This window comes from Salvelinus alpinus, chromosome 8 (assembly GCF_045679555.1).
Source record: "Salvelinus alpinus chromosome 8, SLU_Salpinus.1, whole genome shotgun sequence".
In the NCBI taxonomy this organism is placed as follows: Eukaryota; Metazoa; Chordata; class Actinopteri; order Salmoniformes; family Salmonidae; genus Salvelinus; species Salvelinus alpinus.
In genome coordinates, this window is record NC_092093.1 from 63775538 (window position 1) to 63793086 (window position 17549).

The 17549-nt window shown below is 46.0% G+C and overlaps 2 protein-coding genes across 6 annotated transcripts; one reads left to right on the plus strand and one right to left on the minus strand.

Moving 5' to 3' along the window:
* The first annotated feature begins 898 nt into the window (after positions 1–898).
* spice1 (spindle and centriole associated protein 1) lies at positions 899–7446 on the plus strand. 2 transcript variants are annotated; one of them, XM_071414583.1, is made up of 17 exons: positions 899–1290; positions 1403–1450; positions 1545–1691; positions 1912–2014; positions 3618–3736; positions 3803–3897; positions 4131–4282; positions 4571–4696; positions 4851–5143; positions 5230–5361; positions 5494–5623; positions 5704–5844; positions 5942–6402; positions 6565–6739; positions 6833–6908; positions 7088–7148; positions 7246–7446. In XM_071414583.1, exons 1-17 carry the CDS (start codon positions 1195–1197, stop codon positions 7297–7299), a joined length of 2409 nt encoding a protein of 802 aa, XP_071270684.1. In that variant the 5' UTR covers positions 899–1194; the 3' UTR covers positions 7300–7446. The 2 variants fall into 2 exon arrangements, with proteins under 2 accessions (XP_071270684.1, XP_071270683.1); XM_071414582.1 differs by having other exon boundaries at positions 900–1290; positions 6830–6908.
* Positions 7447–7513: 67 nt separating this feature from the next.
* On the minus strand, positions 7514–14255 carry LOC139583461 (uncharacterized). Of its 4 annotated transcripts, none has more exons than XM_071414578.1 (8): positions 13920–14255; positions 13577–13634; positions 13129–13443; positions 12989–13009; positions 12610–12861; positions 12328–12459; positions 11966–12202; positions 7514–11886 (listed from the first exon to the last, which is right to left on the minus strand). In XM_071414578.1, exons 2-8 carry the CDS (start codon positions 13608–13610, stop codon positions 10433–10435), a joined length of 2445 nt encoding a protein of 814 aa, XP_071270679.1. In that variant the 5' UTR covers positions 13611–13634; positions 13920–14255; the 3' UTR covers positions 7514–10432. The 4 variants fall into 4 exon arrangements, with proteins under 4 accessions (XP_071270679.1, XP_071270678.1, XP_071270681.1 ...); XM_071414577.1 differs by having other exon boundaries at positions 13129–13446; positions 13920–14254; XM_071414580.1 differs by having other exon boundaries at positions 13570–13634; positions 13920–14252.
* Between the last annotated feature and the right edge of the window lie 3294 nt (positions 14256–17549).

The following is a 17549-nucleotide window of genomic DNA, read 5'->3' on the forward strand; positions in this document are numbered from 1 at the left end:
TTAGGCTACATTACATCTTTGTCCTGATTATGTTGTTCGATGTTCAATGTGAGTAGGTCCACTGTCTGTTCTGTCATATGGGAGCTGAAAATAATTTGTAAGATGACATTGCCACCTGGGGGTCATACGTATTAGCACAAATCCATAGAACCACTTGTGTTTTTCCCATTACTGATTATGCAAATACTATACATTGTTGTCATTTTATATTTTGAACGTGATGAAGAGTGGACCAATGTTTCAAGTCATTTTTCTATAGCGTTTAGCCCTATCTCAAGCTTTTTCTTGCTACATCTACGTCTCTTGCAAAACAACTCTGTGTGCGTGCTTGTAGCTGTTGAAGACTACATTTCCCATTATGCTCTACTGCCAAAGAGCTCCTCAAAGATGTTTTATAACTTAACCAAGATAGACAACAGCCAGTCGTTTACAATGGGGAACAAATTCGTCATAGTGGCAGAACAAGCAAGGAAGTGGGCAGAGCCAAGCACGAACTAGCGAGATCCTATTTGGTTGTTTTAGCACATCTGCATATTTCCGTTAGGGAACGCCTACTTTGTGAAGTACGCGTGTGTAATAACTCAATTCGGCTTTGCGCACCTTCTAAACAACGCAATGTTTTAAAAAGTTTGCAAAGGGCAAATTCTACTAAACTTAGTCCACTCTGTTCATATCATATTGTAGTTTTGGGAACAGAAAATTGTATTGAGATCAAATATTTCATCGATGAGAACATTTGCAGAATGTCGGCAAAAATCCATCTCGATCCATCCTCTCCCAGTGGGCTTCCAGTGAGCTTCCTTTCACTACCATATTTGGTAGTGAGTGGAAACGGCAAGCGGATGCTTCACATTTATAAAATCAGTGAAATATCTGTCTCATTGTTCTATCTGTGGTGTGCTTTTATTGGTAACTAGGAAGTTACACATTTAACCCAGAAGCTCGCAACAACTGTTGAACACAGCGCCACTCCACAACGGAAAGTAAACAATGAATACAGCAAACTAACTAAACACTTTGCTACAGTTAATAACCTAGTTTGCCAGCAAGCTGCAAGCTAAAACGACCTAGTTTAAGAGTAGCTTGCGCATGACTTTCATTGAAAAACTCTAATCTGGCAAACAACATAGCTAGGTAGGCTAACGTTAGCCAGCTAATCAGACATTTTCCAGCTAGTTATCGTTTTCTTCCCAGATGTCGTTTACGAGGGTGGGCCGCTTACAGCACGGTCAAGGAAAACGACCCGCTGTGCGTCCCAAGAAGGCCAATGCCCCGAAGAGAGAGTGGGTGGTGAGTGTGCTTGTAGTTGCTGTCACTGTCATGGAATCAACTTTGCCACCAGGGAAGAATGAAGAGATAGATTTATGAAATTATGATGACTACCATCTTCTGCTAATTTCAGAGCACCGTCCATGACCTCTCTGTACACAAGGCTTCACCGGAGGAGCTGGTAAGAGAGACATGCTCTTGTTTTCTCTCTCTTATTTTGTGATGTTGTTAGTTATCCTAGGTCAGTATGCCTCCTCATCTCTCTTCCTCCTCAGAGTCGTCGTCATGAGATGCACCGGTCCCAGAACCGAATGGTGGCCCAGTGGGAGCTGAGAGAGAGAGGTCTGAGACACAGGAGGAAGAAGGGCCTCCCTGGTAGCCCAGCTCCGCTAGACCGCGCCAGCCTCAACATCATCAGAGAGGTGAGGAGTATAGACAGACCTCATGCGCAGATCATAGGGGTATCTCACGTAAATCTAATTTGATATAAAACTGCTTTGAACTCAAGTCAGCTCGCAACTCAGTGATCACTTACATCCCCTTGATTCCCCACAGATGTTGCTTGAATGTTGTTTATATTACATAACTGCAGATTAAACCTTTGTCTTCACACTGAAGGCTTGTTATCTCATTGTGCTGTAGGTGTTCTCAGATCAGTTTCAACTGCAGGACGTTCTGGCCCGGTCAGACAGAGCCATGGCTGTGGTCAAGGACTTGTTTGGCGACGCACCTCGCAGGCAGACCGGTATGATACTGCTCTTATCCTGCTATGGATTAATGAATGGCTTTTCAATATGTTTTGATCATGTGTTGGTTATTGTATGTCTGTGTTTGAATGTTCTCTATGCATCTTACAGGGTTTCTGTTGTAGCACCGGACATTTGACCGGTAGCATTTTAATTTACCGGACCCATAACTTGATTAGGGCGTCCACCCGCGTTACTCCGAATGACAGAAAACACATTTAGATTATGGTAATTCATATTAACATGCAACTCGAGGATGGAACTACGTGCATCCTTACCAAATTCCAATGCGCACTTTGAAGATTTTAGAATAAGTGTCCACATTTACTTTTTCTCAGCCAACAAGACGAGTAACGAATAGCAAAATCACAAGCCTTTGTCAATCTACTATCCCCCATAGTAGAAAAGCTGACCTATTCTATTGGTCAGCTTGTGGAGAAACAGAGAGCCTACACCAAACACTCTGGGACAGTTGTGGGATGATAGATCCCAAATTCAACCAGTAGGCCTAGACTACATAACAAAACTGTCAAAAGCAATGAGTCTGATGCAATAGATCAGAACGTTTCGCTTAAAATGTTGATCAACTATTATTTCTTCACATTATAAACAATGCACACAAGGCAGGAGGCTACGCACAAATGTTCGTTCCATAATGCAATTTGCGGGAAAACACCGTTGTCAAAAGCGCACTGCACATGTGAGCCGTTTCATGTGACAGATGGAAATATCCATTAGAAATGTAGAAAGAGGGGAGATCTAAAGATGCAACAACCAGCATGGGTTGTTAATATGACTAGTATTGTGCCTTTGGCTACTGGACAATGTAAAAAAAAAACTTGATTTGAAAACCAATAGAACATGAGAGAAATAGGCTACTGGTTTCAATGGCATATGGAAGTCTTAATAAAATAATTGCCTCTACAGATGTGGTGGGATTTTGGCTAGGCTGCTTTGAAGCAAGGTTAGACATACCTCATATGTAGCAAAACGTTCACGATTCAAATAATTACGTTTGTTTTCAAAATGCATACTGCCTCCATTTCATTGCAAAGTGGTGTGTGATGCACTGATGAAGCCAAAGCGCACTTCAATTACCAGTTGAAGAATACAAAAACTAGTTATTTTTAATCGTGGCCATCAAAACTGTTTTTAACACACGATTGCATTTAGAATTGTTGTGCAATGATTGTGCCTATAAAGGCAGGTTTCAGTCTAGCAGCAACGAAACAGCTGTTTGAGAAGCTGTAGAAGCAGCTCTCCTGCTGTCGGACATGTTTTCTGCTCAAAGGCTCTGTATCTGTACGCTGTACGCATGTAATAAATAACATACCTAACGAGTATACACGTGTCAATTTAATTCCACAAAATTATGCAAATGCACCTTTAAACCGGTAAGTATGACCGGTCAAATGTATTTACATCGACTGGTATTTCCATCAATTAGCCTAATAGGCATTATTTCACAATGGGATTTTTATTTTTCTCCTGGTCAATCAGCTTTTCAATTTTTTTTATTGTCTTAAAGCTGGTTATTACTGACCGGTTAACGGAAGCCCTAAAGTGTTGTTGTGAGTGATTTGTATTCTTTATTTTTCTCAGGGTTCCCCAGTGTTACCATGGCTCCAGACTGTGGCTCTGACTCAGACCTGCCTGTCCTGCAGAAACCAGAGGCCCCAACACAGCTCTCCCTCCTCAGCCAGTCCATGATGGACCCACAGGTACTACTCTCTCGCTCTCTTTGTGTGTCTTTTTCCATTTCTTAACATATTTATTTTTTATTTCAGGCTCTGAATGAGCTGGAGGACTCTGTTGAAGACCATAGTGATGAAGAAACTGGCCATTCTGCCTCTGTCAGTTTCAACTCCAACATGGATACCAGGTAACAACGCTGACATTCTGCCAAACACTTACCAATGCCCACACACACCCATTACAAATGATTATTTGCCAGATAGCAGCCCCCCACACCTCTCTGATTCAGAGGGGTTGAGTTAAATGCGGAAGACACTTTTCGGTTGAATGCATTCAGTTGTACAACTGACGAGGTATCCCCCTTTCCCTTATCTGTTGTAATGTGCTCTATCATAAGCTCACATTCTTTTCTGTTGTCAGTTACAAGGTGTATACCCGGAAAGTGAAAGCCAAGCCTTGTACTAGAGGAGGGAAGCAGCAAAGACCCCAGTGTATCTCCAACCTCCAGGGGGCAGGAGGAGACAGCCCCCCTCAGACTCCCAGTGCCTCAGGGGGAACCCAAGTACAAGCAGGTAAGAGGACAGATTGTTTAACTGGGAAAAAGGATGGATAATGTGCTGTACTATACATCAACTCTTACCCCTTAAACTCTATTATTGACTGTTTGTTTGTTTTACTCCATGTGTAACTCTGTGTTGTTGTATGTGTCGAACTACTTTGCTTTATCTTGGCCAGGTCGCAATTGTAAATGAGAACTTACCTACCTGGTTAAATAAAGGTGAAATAAAAAATCTCTCTCTTGCTCTCTCACCCTCCTTCTCTCTCTTCTCTTCCCCTCTTTCTTCATCCTCTCTCTCCAGCTCTAAACGCCACAGTAAAAGTCCAGCGGTTGCGGTCCAGACAGCCCCAACCCCAGCCTGAACCTGAGGAGCATTTCACCCTGGTCACTCAGGTCCTGAACCCAGACCCTCCTCTCACCCGCTCAGGTACGACTCATAGTGCATCACAACAACAGTCAATTCATCAGGTACTATTGTTTGAAGTTGACTGAATTAGTGCACATGAATGCAGAGTAGTGCAGTAATTGGTTCATAAAGGCATATGTTAACATGTTTCTCCTACGTGTCTGTTTCTGTGTAGGCAGGAAGAGCCGGTCCTCGAAAGCCAGTAGGGGGCGCAGTACTGAGTCAGGTCTGGATGGCTCTACCCTCAGCTCTCTGAGTGGGAACCAGTCCAGCCTGGGGCTGCTGCAGGGCCTGCTGGGTCAGGTGGAGACAGAGCTGGATGGCCTTGAGCCAGAGGAGTCTCCCAGAGCCCCAGGAGCAGGGGAAGGAGAGGGGACGACGGGGCCAAAGCACAGCACACACGGCCTCACAGGTTTCTCTGTGGCTCTGGTGTCTACACTGGGCCGCCTGGCTAGACTACTCAGACAGGTATGCCTAACGACTATTCGACTGGTTCTCTGTGTCTATGTTCTGTTATGCCAGTATGAATGATAACTCCGTCCCCTGTGGGTCAGAGAGAGGAGGAGGCTCAGAGGGAGGGAAAGGAGAGGAGGAGGCTGGAGGAGGAGGTGAAGGAGCAGAGAGGGCTGATAGACGCCCTCACCGCAGAGACCCTGACCCTGAGAGAGGAGAGCGCCGCCCTGCAGGTCAGAATAGACATCACACACACAGTATCTCTCTATATCACTTCTACCTTAAGAATGGCTTCCAAGGCCCATTCATGTTTCTTCATATCATTATGTGCGATGAAGAGATCTCTAATAGTGATTTCCCTCCAGGCAGGTCTGCAGCAGCGAGCGTGTGATCTGGAACAGAGGCTGGACACAGTGGTGCTGGTTCTGGGGGGATTGGGGGTACTAGGAGGAGACGGGGACTATGAGCCCCAAGAGACTGGCAGCATAGCTACAGGTCAGTACACACACACACGGTTCACTATACTTTTCCTCAATGTGTTATGAGTATTGGTAAAGAGTTGTGTCCCTATGCAGGCAGTGAGTGGGCACCGTCCTATGATGCAGATGCTCCTGTACCCTCCTATGAACAGAATCAGACTGGTCTCACTCTCAACCCTGCTGTGCTGCTCTCTCCACCACGTCAGAGAGACAACCGGCCACACGGTCACACTTCAGGTAACAGGTGTCTCTCTTTCTGGGTTGTCTATTTGGCTCTACTCTGCTCTCTTTCTTCATGTTTTCATTCTGTCATGTTGCTCTCCTCTCTCTCCAGCTGTTCGCTCCCTGTCTCTCCACCACCTTCCCTCTCTCCCTGCGACCCGGGGCTCCTGTGACGACCTCCAGACCATCAGCTCCGTCCCTAATCGCTCCAGCCTGCCCCGCCCTGCCCCTACACCCCCTCCAGCTGCCACCCCAGACCCCCCCCCTCTCCTCTGCGATCCGTCCCAGGGTGCCATGCTGTCTCAGATTGCCGAGCTGACCCGTCAGAACGCTCTCATACGGAATCAGCTGGGGCAGTTCCACCCCGCTACTCCTCCCTCCGGGTCAGAGATTTGTGAAGGTCAGAGTTCAGGCAGGGAGTCTGTCTCCAGCAGTACAGGGAGACTGACTCCCCAACAGGGCATGGAGAAGAGAGGCTTCGCTCCCAGCAGTACAGGCAGAACAACACCCCAGCGTGAGGCAGGGAGAGAGAGGGGGACATGGTTCTGTGGTGGAGAGCAGCAAACACAGCAGGTGAGGTCACATCTAACAGAGCACTCACTGTCCAGATTTCAGGTCTCTTGAGTACTGTACAGTATGGCATGATAAACATTCCATGAGGTGAACATACTGGTGTCTTCAATCAAGTTTTGCATGAATGACATGTGAAGTACCTGCTGTTTCTGTCTCCTACAGTCTGTGGTTAGTGAGGGCAAAGGCTGTGAGAGCAGTGTGGAACAGCGTCTCCTAGAGCTCAACAGGCAGAGTGCAGCAGCCAGGAGCAGACTGCTGGAGCTTATAGAACAACAGAGACAAAGCTCCTCCTCAGCCAGAGTCTCCCCCTCTGTCTCCCCCATACCTCCACTGTCAGGTAAGGCAGCTGTGTGTGTGAGACAAGGGGTGTGTGTGTTGTAACCATCTCCACACAGTATTCATTACATTGCTACGTTCTCCCTCTCAGCAGCAGGACTGAGCCCAGAGTCGTCCATGCTGCTGCCTGAACAGGACCCCTCCCCCCTGGTCAGTGGAGGTAGTAGACGGTGAGTCTGAAATAAGAACTGTAACCATTAGGGAGGACCGTAAACGGGACAATACAACACTGACTAGATCTGTGACTAGGACATTTCATTCTAACCGACTCGGCAGGTGATGTGGATGAAGGGATCAGAGGTCAGGGGAATGATGGTCATCTTGACTGAGGAGGTCCTGTGTGTTTCAGGTCTGCTGGTGGGGTCTCTCCACAAAGCCTTGGAGGACAGTCCAGAGGCAGCAGGACTCCGGTACACACACACACACACACACTGGTTCATCCTATTTGTGGAATGTTTAGTCTTTTTTTAAGGATGATCATACAATTTTCCCTTTTGTCCAGTACAGGTGGACAAGCTGAAAGGAGAAGGCTGGTTTGCGTTGTCCACACATGTAAGATGAACAAGTTAAGAACTGAAAACAGAAACTCCCTGCAACTTTTATAACTTTTACTAGAGGTCACTTTAGAGTTAAAATGTTTGTTTTTGTACCCAGTTTTTACCTATGCAATTTTATTATGTTTGTGAATTAAAACTTTTGATAACTGGTTGTGTTGCTGGTGCAGACATCATTTTCTATCTCATTGTATACACACAATAACACAGCACAACTTCGCTTGAGGCCAGTTTCAATATAGTTTAATAGCACTGTATAAAAAGGCTTTTTAAATGACTGGTGTATGAATATGATTACATTTATGTTTTTGTAATTTAACAGACGCTCTTATCCAGAGTGAATAAGTCAGTGTATTCATCTTAAGATACAGTTGAAGTGGGAAGTTTACATACACTCAGGTTGGAGTCATTAAAACAAATTTTTCAACCACTCCACAAATGTCTTGTGAACAAACTATAGTTTTGGCAAGTCGGTTAGGATATCTACTTTGTGCATGACACAAGTAATTTTTCCAACAATTGTTTACAGATTATTTCACTTATAATTCACTGTATCACAACTCCAGTGGGTCAGAAGTTTACATACACTAAGTTGACTGCCTTTAAACAGCTTGGAAAATTCCAGGAAATTATGTCATGGCTTTAGAAGCTTCTGATAGGCTAATTGACAACACTTGGACGTGTCAATTGGATGTGTACTTGTGGATGGTTTTCAAGGCCTACCTTCAAACTCAGTGCCTCTTGCTTGACATCATGGGAAAAACAAAAGAAATCAGCCAAGATCTCAGAAAAAGAATTGTAGACAGACCACAAGTCTGGTTCATCCTTGGGAGCACTTTCCAAACGCCTGAAGGTACCACGTTCATCTGTACAAACAATAGTACGCAAGTACAACAATAGTACGCAAGTATAAACACCATGGGACCACGCAGCCGTCATATCACTCAGGAAGGAGACGCGTTCCGTCTCCTAGAGATGAACGTACTTTGGTGCGAAAAGTGCAAATCAATCCCAGAACAACAGCAAAGGACCTTGTGAAGATGCTGGAGGAAACAGGTACAAAGGTATCTATATCCACAGTAAAACGAGTCCTATATCGACATAACCTGGAACAACTCAGCAAGGAAGAAGCCACTGCTTCAAAACCGCAATAAAAAAGCCAGACTACGGTTTGCAACTGCACATGGGGACAAAGATCGTACTTTTTGGAGAGATGTCCTCCTGTCTGATGAAACAAAATTAAAACTATTTGGCCATAATGACCATCGTTATGTTTGGAGGAAAAAGGGGGATGCTTGCATGCCAAAGAACACCATCCCAACCGTGAAGCACGGGGGTGGCAGCATCATGTTGTGGGGTTGCTTTGCTGAAGGAGGGACTGGTGCACTTCACAAAATACATGGCATCATGAGGGAGGAAAATTATGTGGATATATTGAAGCAACATCTCAAGACATCAGTCAGGAAGTTAAAGCTTGGTCGCAAATGGACAATGACCCCAAGCATACTTCCAAAGTTGTGGCAAAATGTCTTAAGGACAACAAGGTCAAGGTATTGGAGTGGCCATCACAAAGCCCTGACCTCAATCCTATAGACAATTTGTGGGCAGAACTGAAAAAGTGTGTGCGAGCAACAAGGCCTACAAACCTGACTCAGTTACACCAGCTCTGTCAGGAGGAATGGGCCAAAATTCACCCAACTTATTGTGGGAAGCTTGTGGAAGGCTACCCGAAACGTTTGACCCAAGTTAAAGAATTTAAAGGCAATGCTACCAAATACTAATTTGAGTGTATGTAAACGTCTGACCCACTGGGAATGTGATGAAAGAAATAAAAGCTGAAAGAAATCATTCTCTCTACTATTATTCTGACATTTCACATTCTTAAAATAAAGTGGTGATCCTAACTGACCTAAAACAGGGAATCTTTACTAGGATTAAATGTCAGGAATTGTGAAAAACTGAGTTTAAATGTATTTGGCTAAGGTGTATGTAAACTTCCTGACTTCAACTGTAGCTAGGCCACATATCACAGTCTTAAGTACATTTTACACAGTTATCAGCGAAGTCGGTGCTAGTAGGAAAAGTCGGGTGCAAGGTTTCTATTTTATTTTTTAATTACATTATGATTGAACTATATCAGCTAAGGTACTGTGCATTGTTGGACAAAAATAGAAAATATAATGCTGCTGTATAGGTAAATAGATAAATAACTGAACAAGGATTGTAGCTGAGTTTAGCTGGGTTTAATAACATTGGGGTCCACCACACCTCATCATGCTGTACATGTGAAGACCGCTTTCTGGTTCTGAAGAACCTTTTTCAATCATGTGGGTGCTATAATCTATGCCTGAATACCAGTTTGTTGTTTCTGGTATTAAATCCCACCAAGTGAGATTTAAGCCCATTTCGGATGGGATTAGTTTTACTGGGGGAACTCAGGTAATGTACAAATGACCACATCTGTCATTTTAGTCCTGTCCGAATCGGTTTTACTGGGGGAACTCAGGTAATGTACAAATCACCACATCTGTCATTTTAGTCCTGTCCGAATCTGCCATGTCAGTCATTTTTACTTGGAAGGTTGTTATCCCAGCCCCTAAAAATCTACTGTTTTTTGGCAAACTCCCAGGTCCTCTGATAATACTTATCCCGTGTGAATCATCATCCGTGTGTTTTGAGGTATATTACAGAGTTGAACAGGTGCTGTACACAGTTTGGGTAAGAATTTGGGAACAAATTGATGCGTAAAAGTAAGTGCTATGCACGTAGCCTACAGATGAATGAACAGTTTTCTTTCTTCACAAATCAACTTTCCTAGAGTCATACTTCTCTTTGAAAAGATGAAGTGGATGATACTGTGCCGATGAAAATATAAATTGCCAGATCCGTCAGGTAATTAAGTGTCTGCGTAGGTTACAGTTCATGGTTCTTACTGATATGCATTATTATTATGACTTTCTCTGAACTGAAGACCATCATGCCAATAGTAGAGCCTCCAGGCTTCAGTCATAAGCTGAGAAAAAATTTACATTTACAGGGCAGTTTGGTAAGACTAATCCCGTGGGGTAAAACGGACATGCTGGGGCAATAATTACATAACCTACGTTCTATAATAATACTAGTCCCGTGCGAATAGGGTTTTAGAAAACTTCACAGTCCCTCTCGGCCACAGCAGAGATCCTCCCTGTCTTGTAGATGAACTTGACCTGGCAACGTGTCCCTGGGGTCGTGACCCTGAAACAGCAGCCCCCGTCCTGTAGTGTGGCAGAGTGTCTCTGAGACACCTGCTCCAGCTCTGTCCCGCTCTCCCTCCAATGCCTCTCCTCTCTCATCCACACTGTCTCGCCCTCTACTGCCAAAACCAACACTGTCCCCCCTAAACCCTGCACCTCTCCCACCCCCTGCTCCTGCAGTCCAGACACACGCACACACTGCGGCTCGCGTACCTCAAAGTACTGGCCCCTGTCATAGCCACGGCAACTAACACTGATAAGAAACGAGGCTGGCTCGGAGGTGACAAATTGGAGGACTTCCTCTATCCCGTTGTCGATGGCGACTGGGCCCCTGACCCTTTCTCCCCAGCGTATCTCTGGCCCTCCGAAGATCTGTACTTTCTCTGGGACAAGCTGGAAGCTGTGATGCTCCCCTGGCTTCAGGTAGCTCTCCAGACCCAACAGAGTGTCTTTATGCAGCTCCTGTAAGTTAAGCAGGCTCCACCTGACCGGGTCATACTTTACCACAGACAGAACCCTGTGTCTCACCCCAGCATCGAAGCTCTGGGGGCCGAACGCCGGCCGGGCCAGGGTTGAGCAGATGTGCTGGGTGATGGTAGCAATAGGAGCCTGGGAGAGATCTATGGAGGTAGTGCTTTCTTGTGGGTGCACCCTGTCCAGCAGACGTGTGATGCAGAGGCAGAGATCTCTGTACTGGATGGGGAGACCAGCTGAGACTGGGTGTGTGGAGGGAGCTCCGTGTCCCAGTGCTTTGCGGATGACCCGTGCAGGCAGGCCCTGGAAACGGGTGACTCTATGGAGTCTGCGAGAGCGGCAGGGGTACACAGCCCCCTCTTCAGGAGTGGAGAGGCACAGACTGTCCTGAAGAGGGTGGAGGTCACGTAGCAACTGAGCTAGTACTGTAACACTCTGTAACAGGCTCTCAGTTCCCCCGTCTGCCCAGCACTCCTCCAACTCCTGGAGAAGCTCTGTCTCCACTCTCTCACTGTCTCGTAACAGACGGACAGCATCCCTAGGTTCCCACAATGATTCCACTGCAGCCCCAGGATCCTCCAGAGCCTCTGCCATGCTGTCCCACAGGACCAAGCTAAAGATGTTCCACACTTTGTCTATGTGATCCTCAGTGTGGAGATGGTCCCCAGCTCGCAGGTGGTGGTGGTCCCCAGTGTGGAGATGGTCCCCAGCTCGCAGGTGGTGGTGGTCCCCAGTGCGGAGGTGGTCCCTAGCTTGCAGGTGGTGGTGGTCCCCAGTGCAGAGGTGGTCCCCAGCTTGCAGGTGGTGGTGGTCCCCAGTGCGGAGAAAGGCCTCAACCACAGGCAGCAGCTTCAGTAACATACATCCCCTCTCAGAGAGCAGCACCCCTAAAAGCAACAAAACAGTTACTGATAGGTAGCTAGAGATGTACCTGATACAAATAGACAAATAAGTAGTGAGACCTACGGTGTGCTGTGCACTCTGCCACCCTGTTTAGCAGCCTAGAGGCATCCTGGGTCTTACTGAGGAAGAGGGTGACCAGGGCCCTGAGCTGAACGATGTCCCCCACCTCCACCTCCTCCAACAGGCACTCTCTGACGGTCCTCCTGGGCAGACCCACTGCCACCCCCAGCTCACACACATTCAGCCTGGCCCCCTCACCTGGAGCCACGGCCAGCAGGGACAGCACCTGCTGGAGCACATCTGAGAGGGAGGAGGAGGTGACACAGGTTGTCACTGTCAATTGTTTATTTTATTTTCAATCTGAATCTATCTTCTGCTTCTGATCTGCTTGTGTTATAATGGTAGTTAACTGGTGTGACCTTTACCTGAGAGTATGTGGGTGTCTGGGAGAGACAGACCTTCCCCATCAGGCTGTCTGGTCTCAACTGCTGTATGAGTACTACATAACTCATCATCCTTCACTTCCACAGGAGTACTACACACCCCAGGATCCTCCACTGCCACAGAGGTGATATAAACTTCATGACCACTGACCACAGAGATATCAGGCAGAGCCTCTACCAGCCCACTGACTGAAATACAGACACAAAACACGAGACAGAATTAAAAAGTAATAAACTTGTTATAACAAGTTAATAACAAGTCACCACTGATGTCTGAGGCCAGCTGTGGGTCTTCGCTGCCCAGTGCCTGGTAGAAGCTACAGCAGGCCCTCTCTCCCTTGGACAGACAGACGGACAGGAGCTGGTGGGTCTGCTGGTAAGATGTGGGCGCTGCCTGGACCTGGTCCAGTTCAAACTGAGTTAGGGTGCCATTAGAGAACAGCTCCAGGGAGACTGGCAGGACAGAGAACCCCAACCGGCCACACAGGACACTGAGCTGGGCCTGCAGCTGACGCTCTGGGGAAGCCAAACAATACAACACAACACTGAATCAGATAGGAGATGACCAATGCCAGATGAGTAAAACACCTATGCATACCAACAGTCTGATCCTTTCAGAAAGAGGTCCTCTGCATTACCATACCTGTGGGTCCACGCTGAATATCTGTGGGGGAAACAAAAGACATCAAATATCGTCTTAAGACTCAAGTTTGCATGTGGAAGTTGAAATTTGGTAACTATATTCATACACATTCATGTGTTCACACACTTGTCCTTCCATACCTGCATCAGTTCTGAGCCAGGCTCGGAGGCGCGGGTAGTGCTGCTTGCATCTCCCGAGGCACTCCATGAATCCTCTGGCCCCAGCCTCGTCCATCTCAGCCTGGACAACCTCCAGCAGCCTGCGGGCTCGGCCCTGAGGGGTCCTCTCTGCCCTCACCTCAAAGTAGTTCTCCTGGGAGAGCAGGCCGGATGCCAGGGTCCTGTCCAGCAGGGGAGCCAGGTTATACAGGGAGGCCACCAGGAGCTCTCTGGAGGCCAGCAGGTGGGACTTCACTGGCTGCTTCTGCCTCCCCGGAGGCCCCACTGGGCCTGGGTCTTCTGTCAAGAAGGATTGGAACAAACATTACTTCATCTTAGCAGTTATTCAAGCAGATTGGTAGTTAAATTGCGGGACAGTGTGTGTTTCAAACTACACCGGTGTGCATGGACAAGGGAACACACCCTCTACCTAGGTCTGACGTTGTGGGGAATTCCATCACCATGTATACTGATCCATTGCAGGCAGCCTGGCAAAGAAAACATTTAATTTAGATAGTTTTTTATTTAGCAAACTTTTTAATTGTGAATTCTACATTTAAATCACAGGTACATCTGGAACTTGTAACGCTAGCCTTCTTTCAGTCAACTTCCTGGTTTAGCCTATGAGCATATTTCTGACAGCAGAATGTCTGCCTTTTGCCCTTTCCCCCCCCCAAAAACGACATCCTCAAACATGACAACACTGACTATAATAATTTGGTTCTAAACTAATATACACTAGTAAACTTAATGAAACGAGTAAATTATCCTACCTGAATGTGTGGCGTATCGAAGAAGTTGCCGCGCTCAGCAGGGTTAGAGGACTACGGTACCCAACATGCTTTGCCATTAGACAGTCCCTCTACCAGGGTTGCCCAGCAACGAGGCGATGCCAAAGAAGATATATATTTTTTTTTATGCCAAAGAAGATGGACTCGCGGTTGTCGTGAGAAGGTTTGATTCTCACGAAATGCTGACATTAATAGCTACAACCAATTACATAATTTGTGAGTACATGTCAACTCTGACTCCAACTTTTGCAAGGTAGTTTGCACGGGCCGATTTTGTTTTTGCATGTGTGTCAATTTCTCTACGCTCTCGCTGGGAAGAGTGCATGTCCTTGTCTTGAACAGATGAGATGACTCCACAGAAAAGCAGGAAGCATCTCAGGAAACAGATCTCACAAGCTGCTGGCCTCTGCCCATCCAGAGAACTTCCCCAAAAGTAGGGCAGGGTGCAGGAAGCACAGACACATGCAGCGGGCCTTCAGGGCAAGCTGAAGGTAGGATTATTACTGTACATTAGCCACCTTGACCTCTGTCGCAGCTCCTTTAAGTCGCCAGAAAGCAGGTTTAGGGGACCATCCACATTCAAGTAGTCCATCTCAATAATTCACAACATGCATTAAAGGTTTATTCCACTAGATGGTAGTGTTTCACCTAGAACATAATGTAACGACCTTCTAACCCGAGGTCCGGCGCGCTATCGACTGTGCCGGATAGATTTCCGCGCTTATAAACCCCGGGTCGTTAAAATAATTACATTGCAGCTAGATGTTGTAATTATACTAAGTTGCCAACAGACTGGGGTGTCACAACCAAAACAAAATCTATATGAAGGTCACTGGGGAAATATTTGGGGATAGTTATTGGGGGGCTTTGGGGGACATTGTGGACTCATTGGAACCAATGGCACAAAAGAGGGAAATAAAAGCAACTGTTGATTTGCTGCAATTGATATTGTGGAATCTAATAGCGTAACAGCTGCGTATTAGCTAACTTCGAGGACGCAAGAAAGTCTACAATGTCCCCAAAAGCACATTTCCCCAAAAATATTAGTATAATGATATGATAGTACCATGATCAGTTTCTAAAGCCTTCCCGCTCTCTTTAATGTTCAGTCCAAGAAAAACACAGACAGCTACTGTAACAAAGGATTCGTATTTTTGTATTCCAACATGTTGAGTGATTATATAGCTGTTTAAACTGCTTCTTGATCTTTTAGCCACAAATCATTGTATCAACTAGTAATTCAACAGACAATATGTATTTTATCATCTCAGGTGTGCACTATGCTATAATTATGCTGTGGTGTGGAGGTTGCAGGGCTAGGGATGAGAGTAGAATCGAGTGGGGAGGAAGGAGAGGAGCTGTTTCCATTCCAGAGAGCAGTGACTATGCCATAATAGCCAGGGGGAATAGAGCTTGCCAGCTTGTAGTCAGTCCTAAAAGACTAAATGAGTTACCTCTGGTTTGTTCAGCCATTCCTATGGGGGAAAATGAATGGGGAAAGAATGGTGTTTTTTGATCAACGCTGAAATTAAGGTCTGAGGTTAACACAGATTTAGGAAATCTTATACGTTTTGTTCTATGAGATAATATCAGACAGTTAACATGACATTCATGAATTAGGAAGCCTTTATGTGCATTATGTGCTTGTTTTGATGACATAAATGCTTCAAAATTCAATAAAAGTGACGTCAGCTGATGAAGATTATCTCAGAACAAAACGTACACTGAGTGTACAAAACATTAAGAACACCTGCTTTTTCCATGTCATAGACTGACCAGGTGAAGGCTATAATTCCTTATTGATGTCACTTGTTAAATCCACTTCAATCAGTGTAGATGAAGGGGGAGGAGACAGGTTAAAGAATGATTTTTAAGCCTTGAGTCAATTGCGACGGATTGTGTATGTGTGCCATTCAGAGCGTGAATGGGCAAGATGAAAGATTTAAGTGCCTTTGAATGGGGTATGGTTGTGGGTGCCAGGTGCACCGGTTTGAGTGAAGAACTGCAACGCTGCTGGGTTTTTCATGCTCAACAGTTTCCCGTGTGTATCGACAATGGTCCACCACCAAAAAGACATCCTTCCAACTTGACACAACTGTGGGAAGCATTGGAGTCAACATGGGCCAGCATCCCTGTGGAACGCTTTTGACACCTTGTATGGTCCATGTCCAGGCGAATTGAGGCTGTTCTGAGGGCAAAGGGTGAGTTGCAACTCAATATTAGAAAGGTGTTCTTAATGTTTGGTATATTCAGTGTTTTGAGATCTCCTAAGCCTGTGTTTACCACAGACCTTATTTTCGGGCGGAGTTAGTGCCTACAAAAATACGCCATTACTATTGCTCTCCATATCTTAAGGAGTAAATAGGTCAGATAATAACTGAGCTGCAGTATAAAGAGGCCTGGAGCAGCGGCGGTAAACACAGGGTTAAGGGTCGTCACGGGGATGCCAGGGGAGCGGGAGGGGCTTATTGTGTTCTGTGCGACTGAGTGGAGGAGGGGATGAATGGGGATTAACCTTGCCCCAGTGGCTTGCTATACCCCCCCCCCCCTCACACCCACCTCCACCCCACCCAGAGACCTGGGGAACATTGTGGGAACCCTCTCCTTCATCTGCCTCTAAGCAGTCAAGGGAGACTCCCTTCGCCACTTCTACTCCAGCCGACCTCTCCACATAACTGTACACAAGTTTGTCCTAATGCATAGGAAGTAGGGTGAAATTGTATATAGCTACTCACATAGGGTATACTATATAAACATTTACATACACACGTACAGACACAGTGGCATTTTCATGGAGACAATGACGCTCACAAATGCTTACATGTGTACAAGTAGGCCTGAATCTTATAGTTGCTTGATACACTCAGATACATAGTCAACCATTACAACACACAGTTAAGAGGCAGACACACACACACACACACACACACAATGCCAATGTGAGGGGGGAGACTGCACAGGCACACGCTTTAGTTTTCCTAACACATTTCAATCTGCTCCTACTTCACCTTAATGAAGGGGGGTTGGAGTCTCCCCCTCTCCACAGCCCCGAAAACACACACTCTCTTTCTCACACACACACTCCAGCTCAAACACATACTCAGTCACTGCTTGACACGATTGACTTCCACATTGTCTAGGGAAGTTGTGAGGGACACTTGACAGGCTAGAGTAATGGTTAATGGTGGAGATTGGTGGTCGGAATGAAAAATATTTCATGATGAAGCACTCTGTCTTTGTGATATAAATACCTGATTTTGCTATATTTGTGTCCCCTTGTTGACTTCTAGACTATTGGCTTGTGTGGATGCATCACATGTGGCCTTAGGGATCAGATTGTAGATAGATGTTTCTTACATCTGGAGTGTCTGATAAGGTACATTAAAAGCACTTGGATTTTATTTAGCTTTAAATGTTCACAAAGGTTTTTGTAGACAGGCTTCCAGACTTGCACCTACCCATAGAAGGACGGCTACTCAGAATATGTATAGCTATGTAACAAAGTACCAGATTGATCTTGCGAGCTTACATTCTGTTTCGCTACACAGACGAAAGGAGAGCGCAGCGGTGAGGAACGTGGATCAGGCTAGCAACAGAGAGTTAAAGAAAAGT

Excerpts from the sequence above, each read along its gene's own strand:
- spice1 (XM_071414582.1), top strand. The coding sequence starts at position 1,195 with ATGTCGTTTACGAGGGTGGGCCGCTTACAGCACGGTCAAGGAAAACGA. Across the intron at positions 4,283-4,570 it reads GGGAACCCAAGTACAAGCAG|CTCTAAACGCCACAGTAAAA; the intron begins GTAAGAGGACAG and ends CTCTCTCTCCAG. Across the intron at positions 6,909-7,087 it reads GTCAGTGGAGGTAGTAGACG|GTCTGCTGGTGGGGTCTCTC; the intron begins GTGAGTCTGAAA and ends TGTGTGTTTCAG.
- LOC139583461 (XM_071414577.1), bottom strand. The coding sequence starts at position 13,610 with ATGGTGATGGAATTCCCCACAACGTCAGACCTAG. Across the intron at positions 13,447-13,576 it reads CCCCACAACGTCAGACCTAG|AAGACCCAGGCCCAGTGGGG; the intron begins GTAGAGGGTGTG and ends CCTTCTTGACAG. Across the intron at positions 11,887-11,965 it reads GGCAGAGTGCACAGCACACC|GGGTGCTGCTCTCTGAGAGG; the intron begins GTAGGTCTCACT and ends TGTTGCTTTTAG.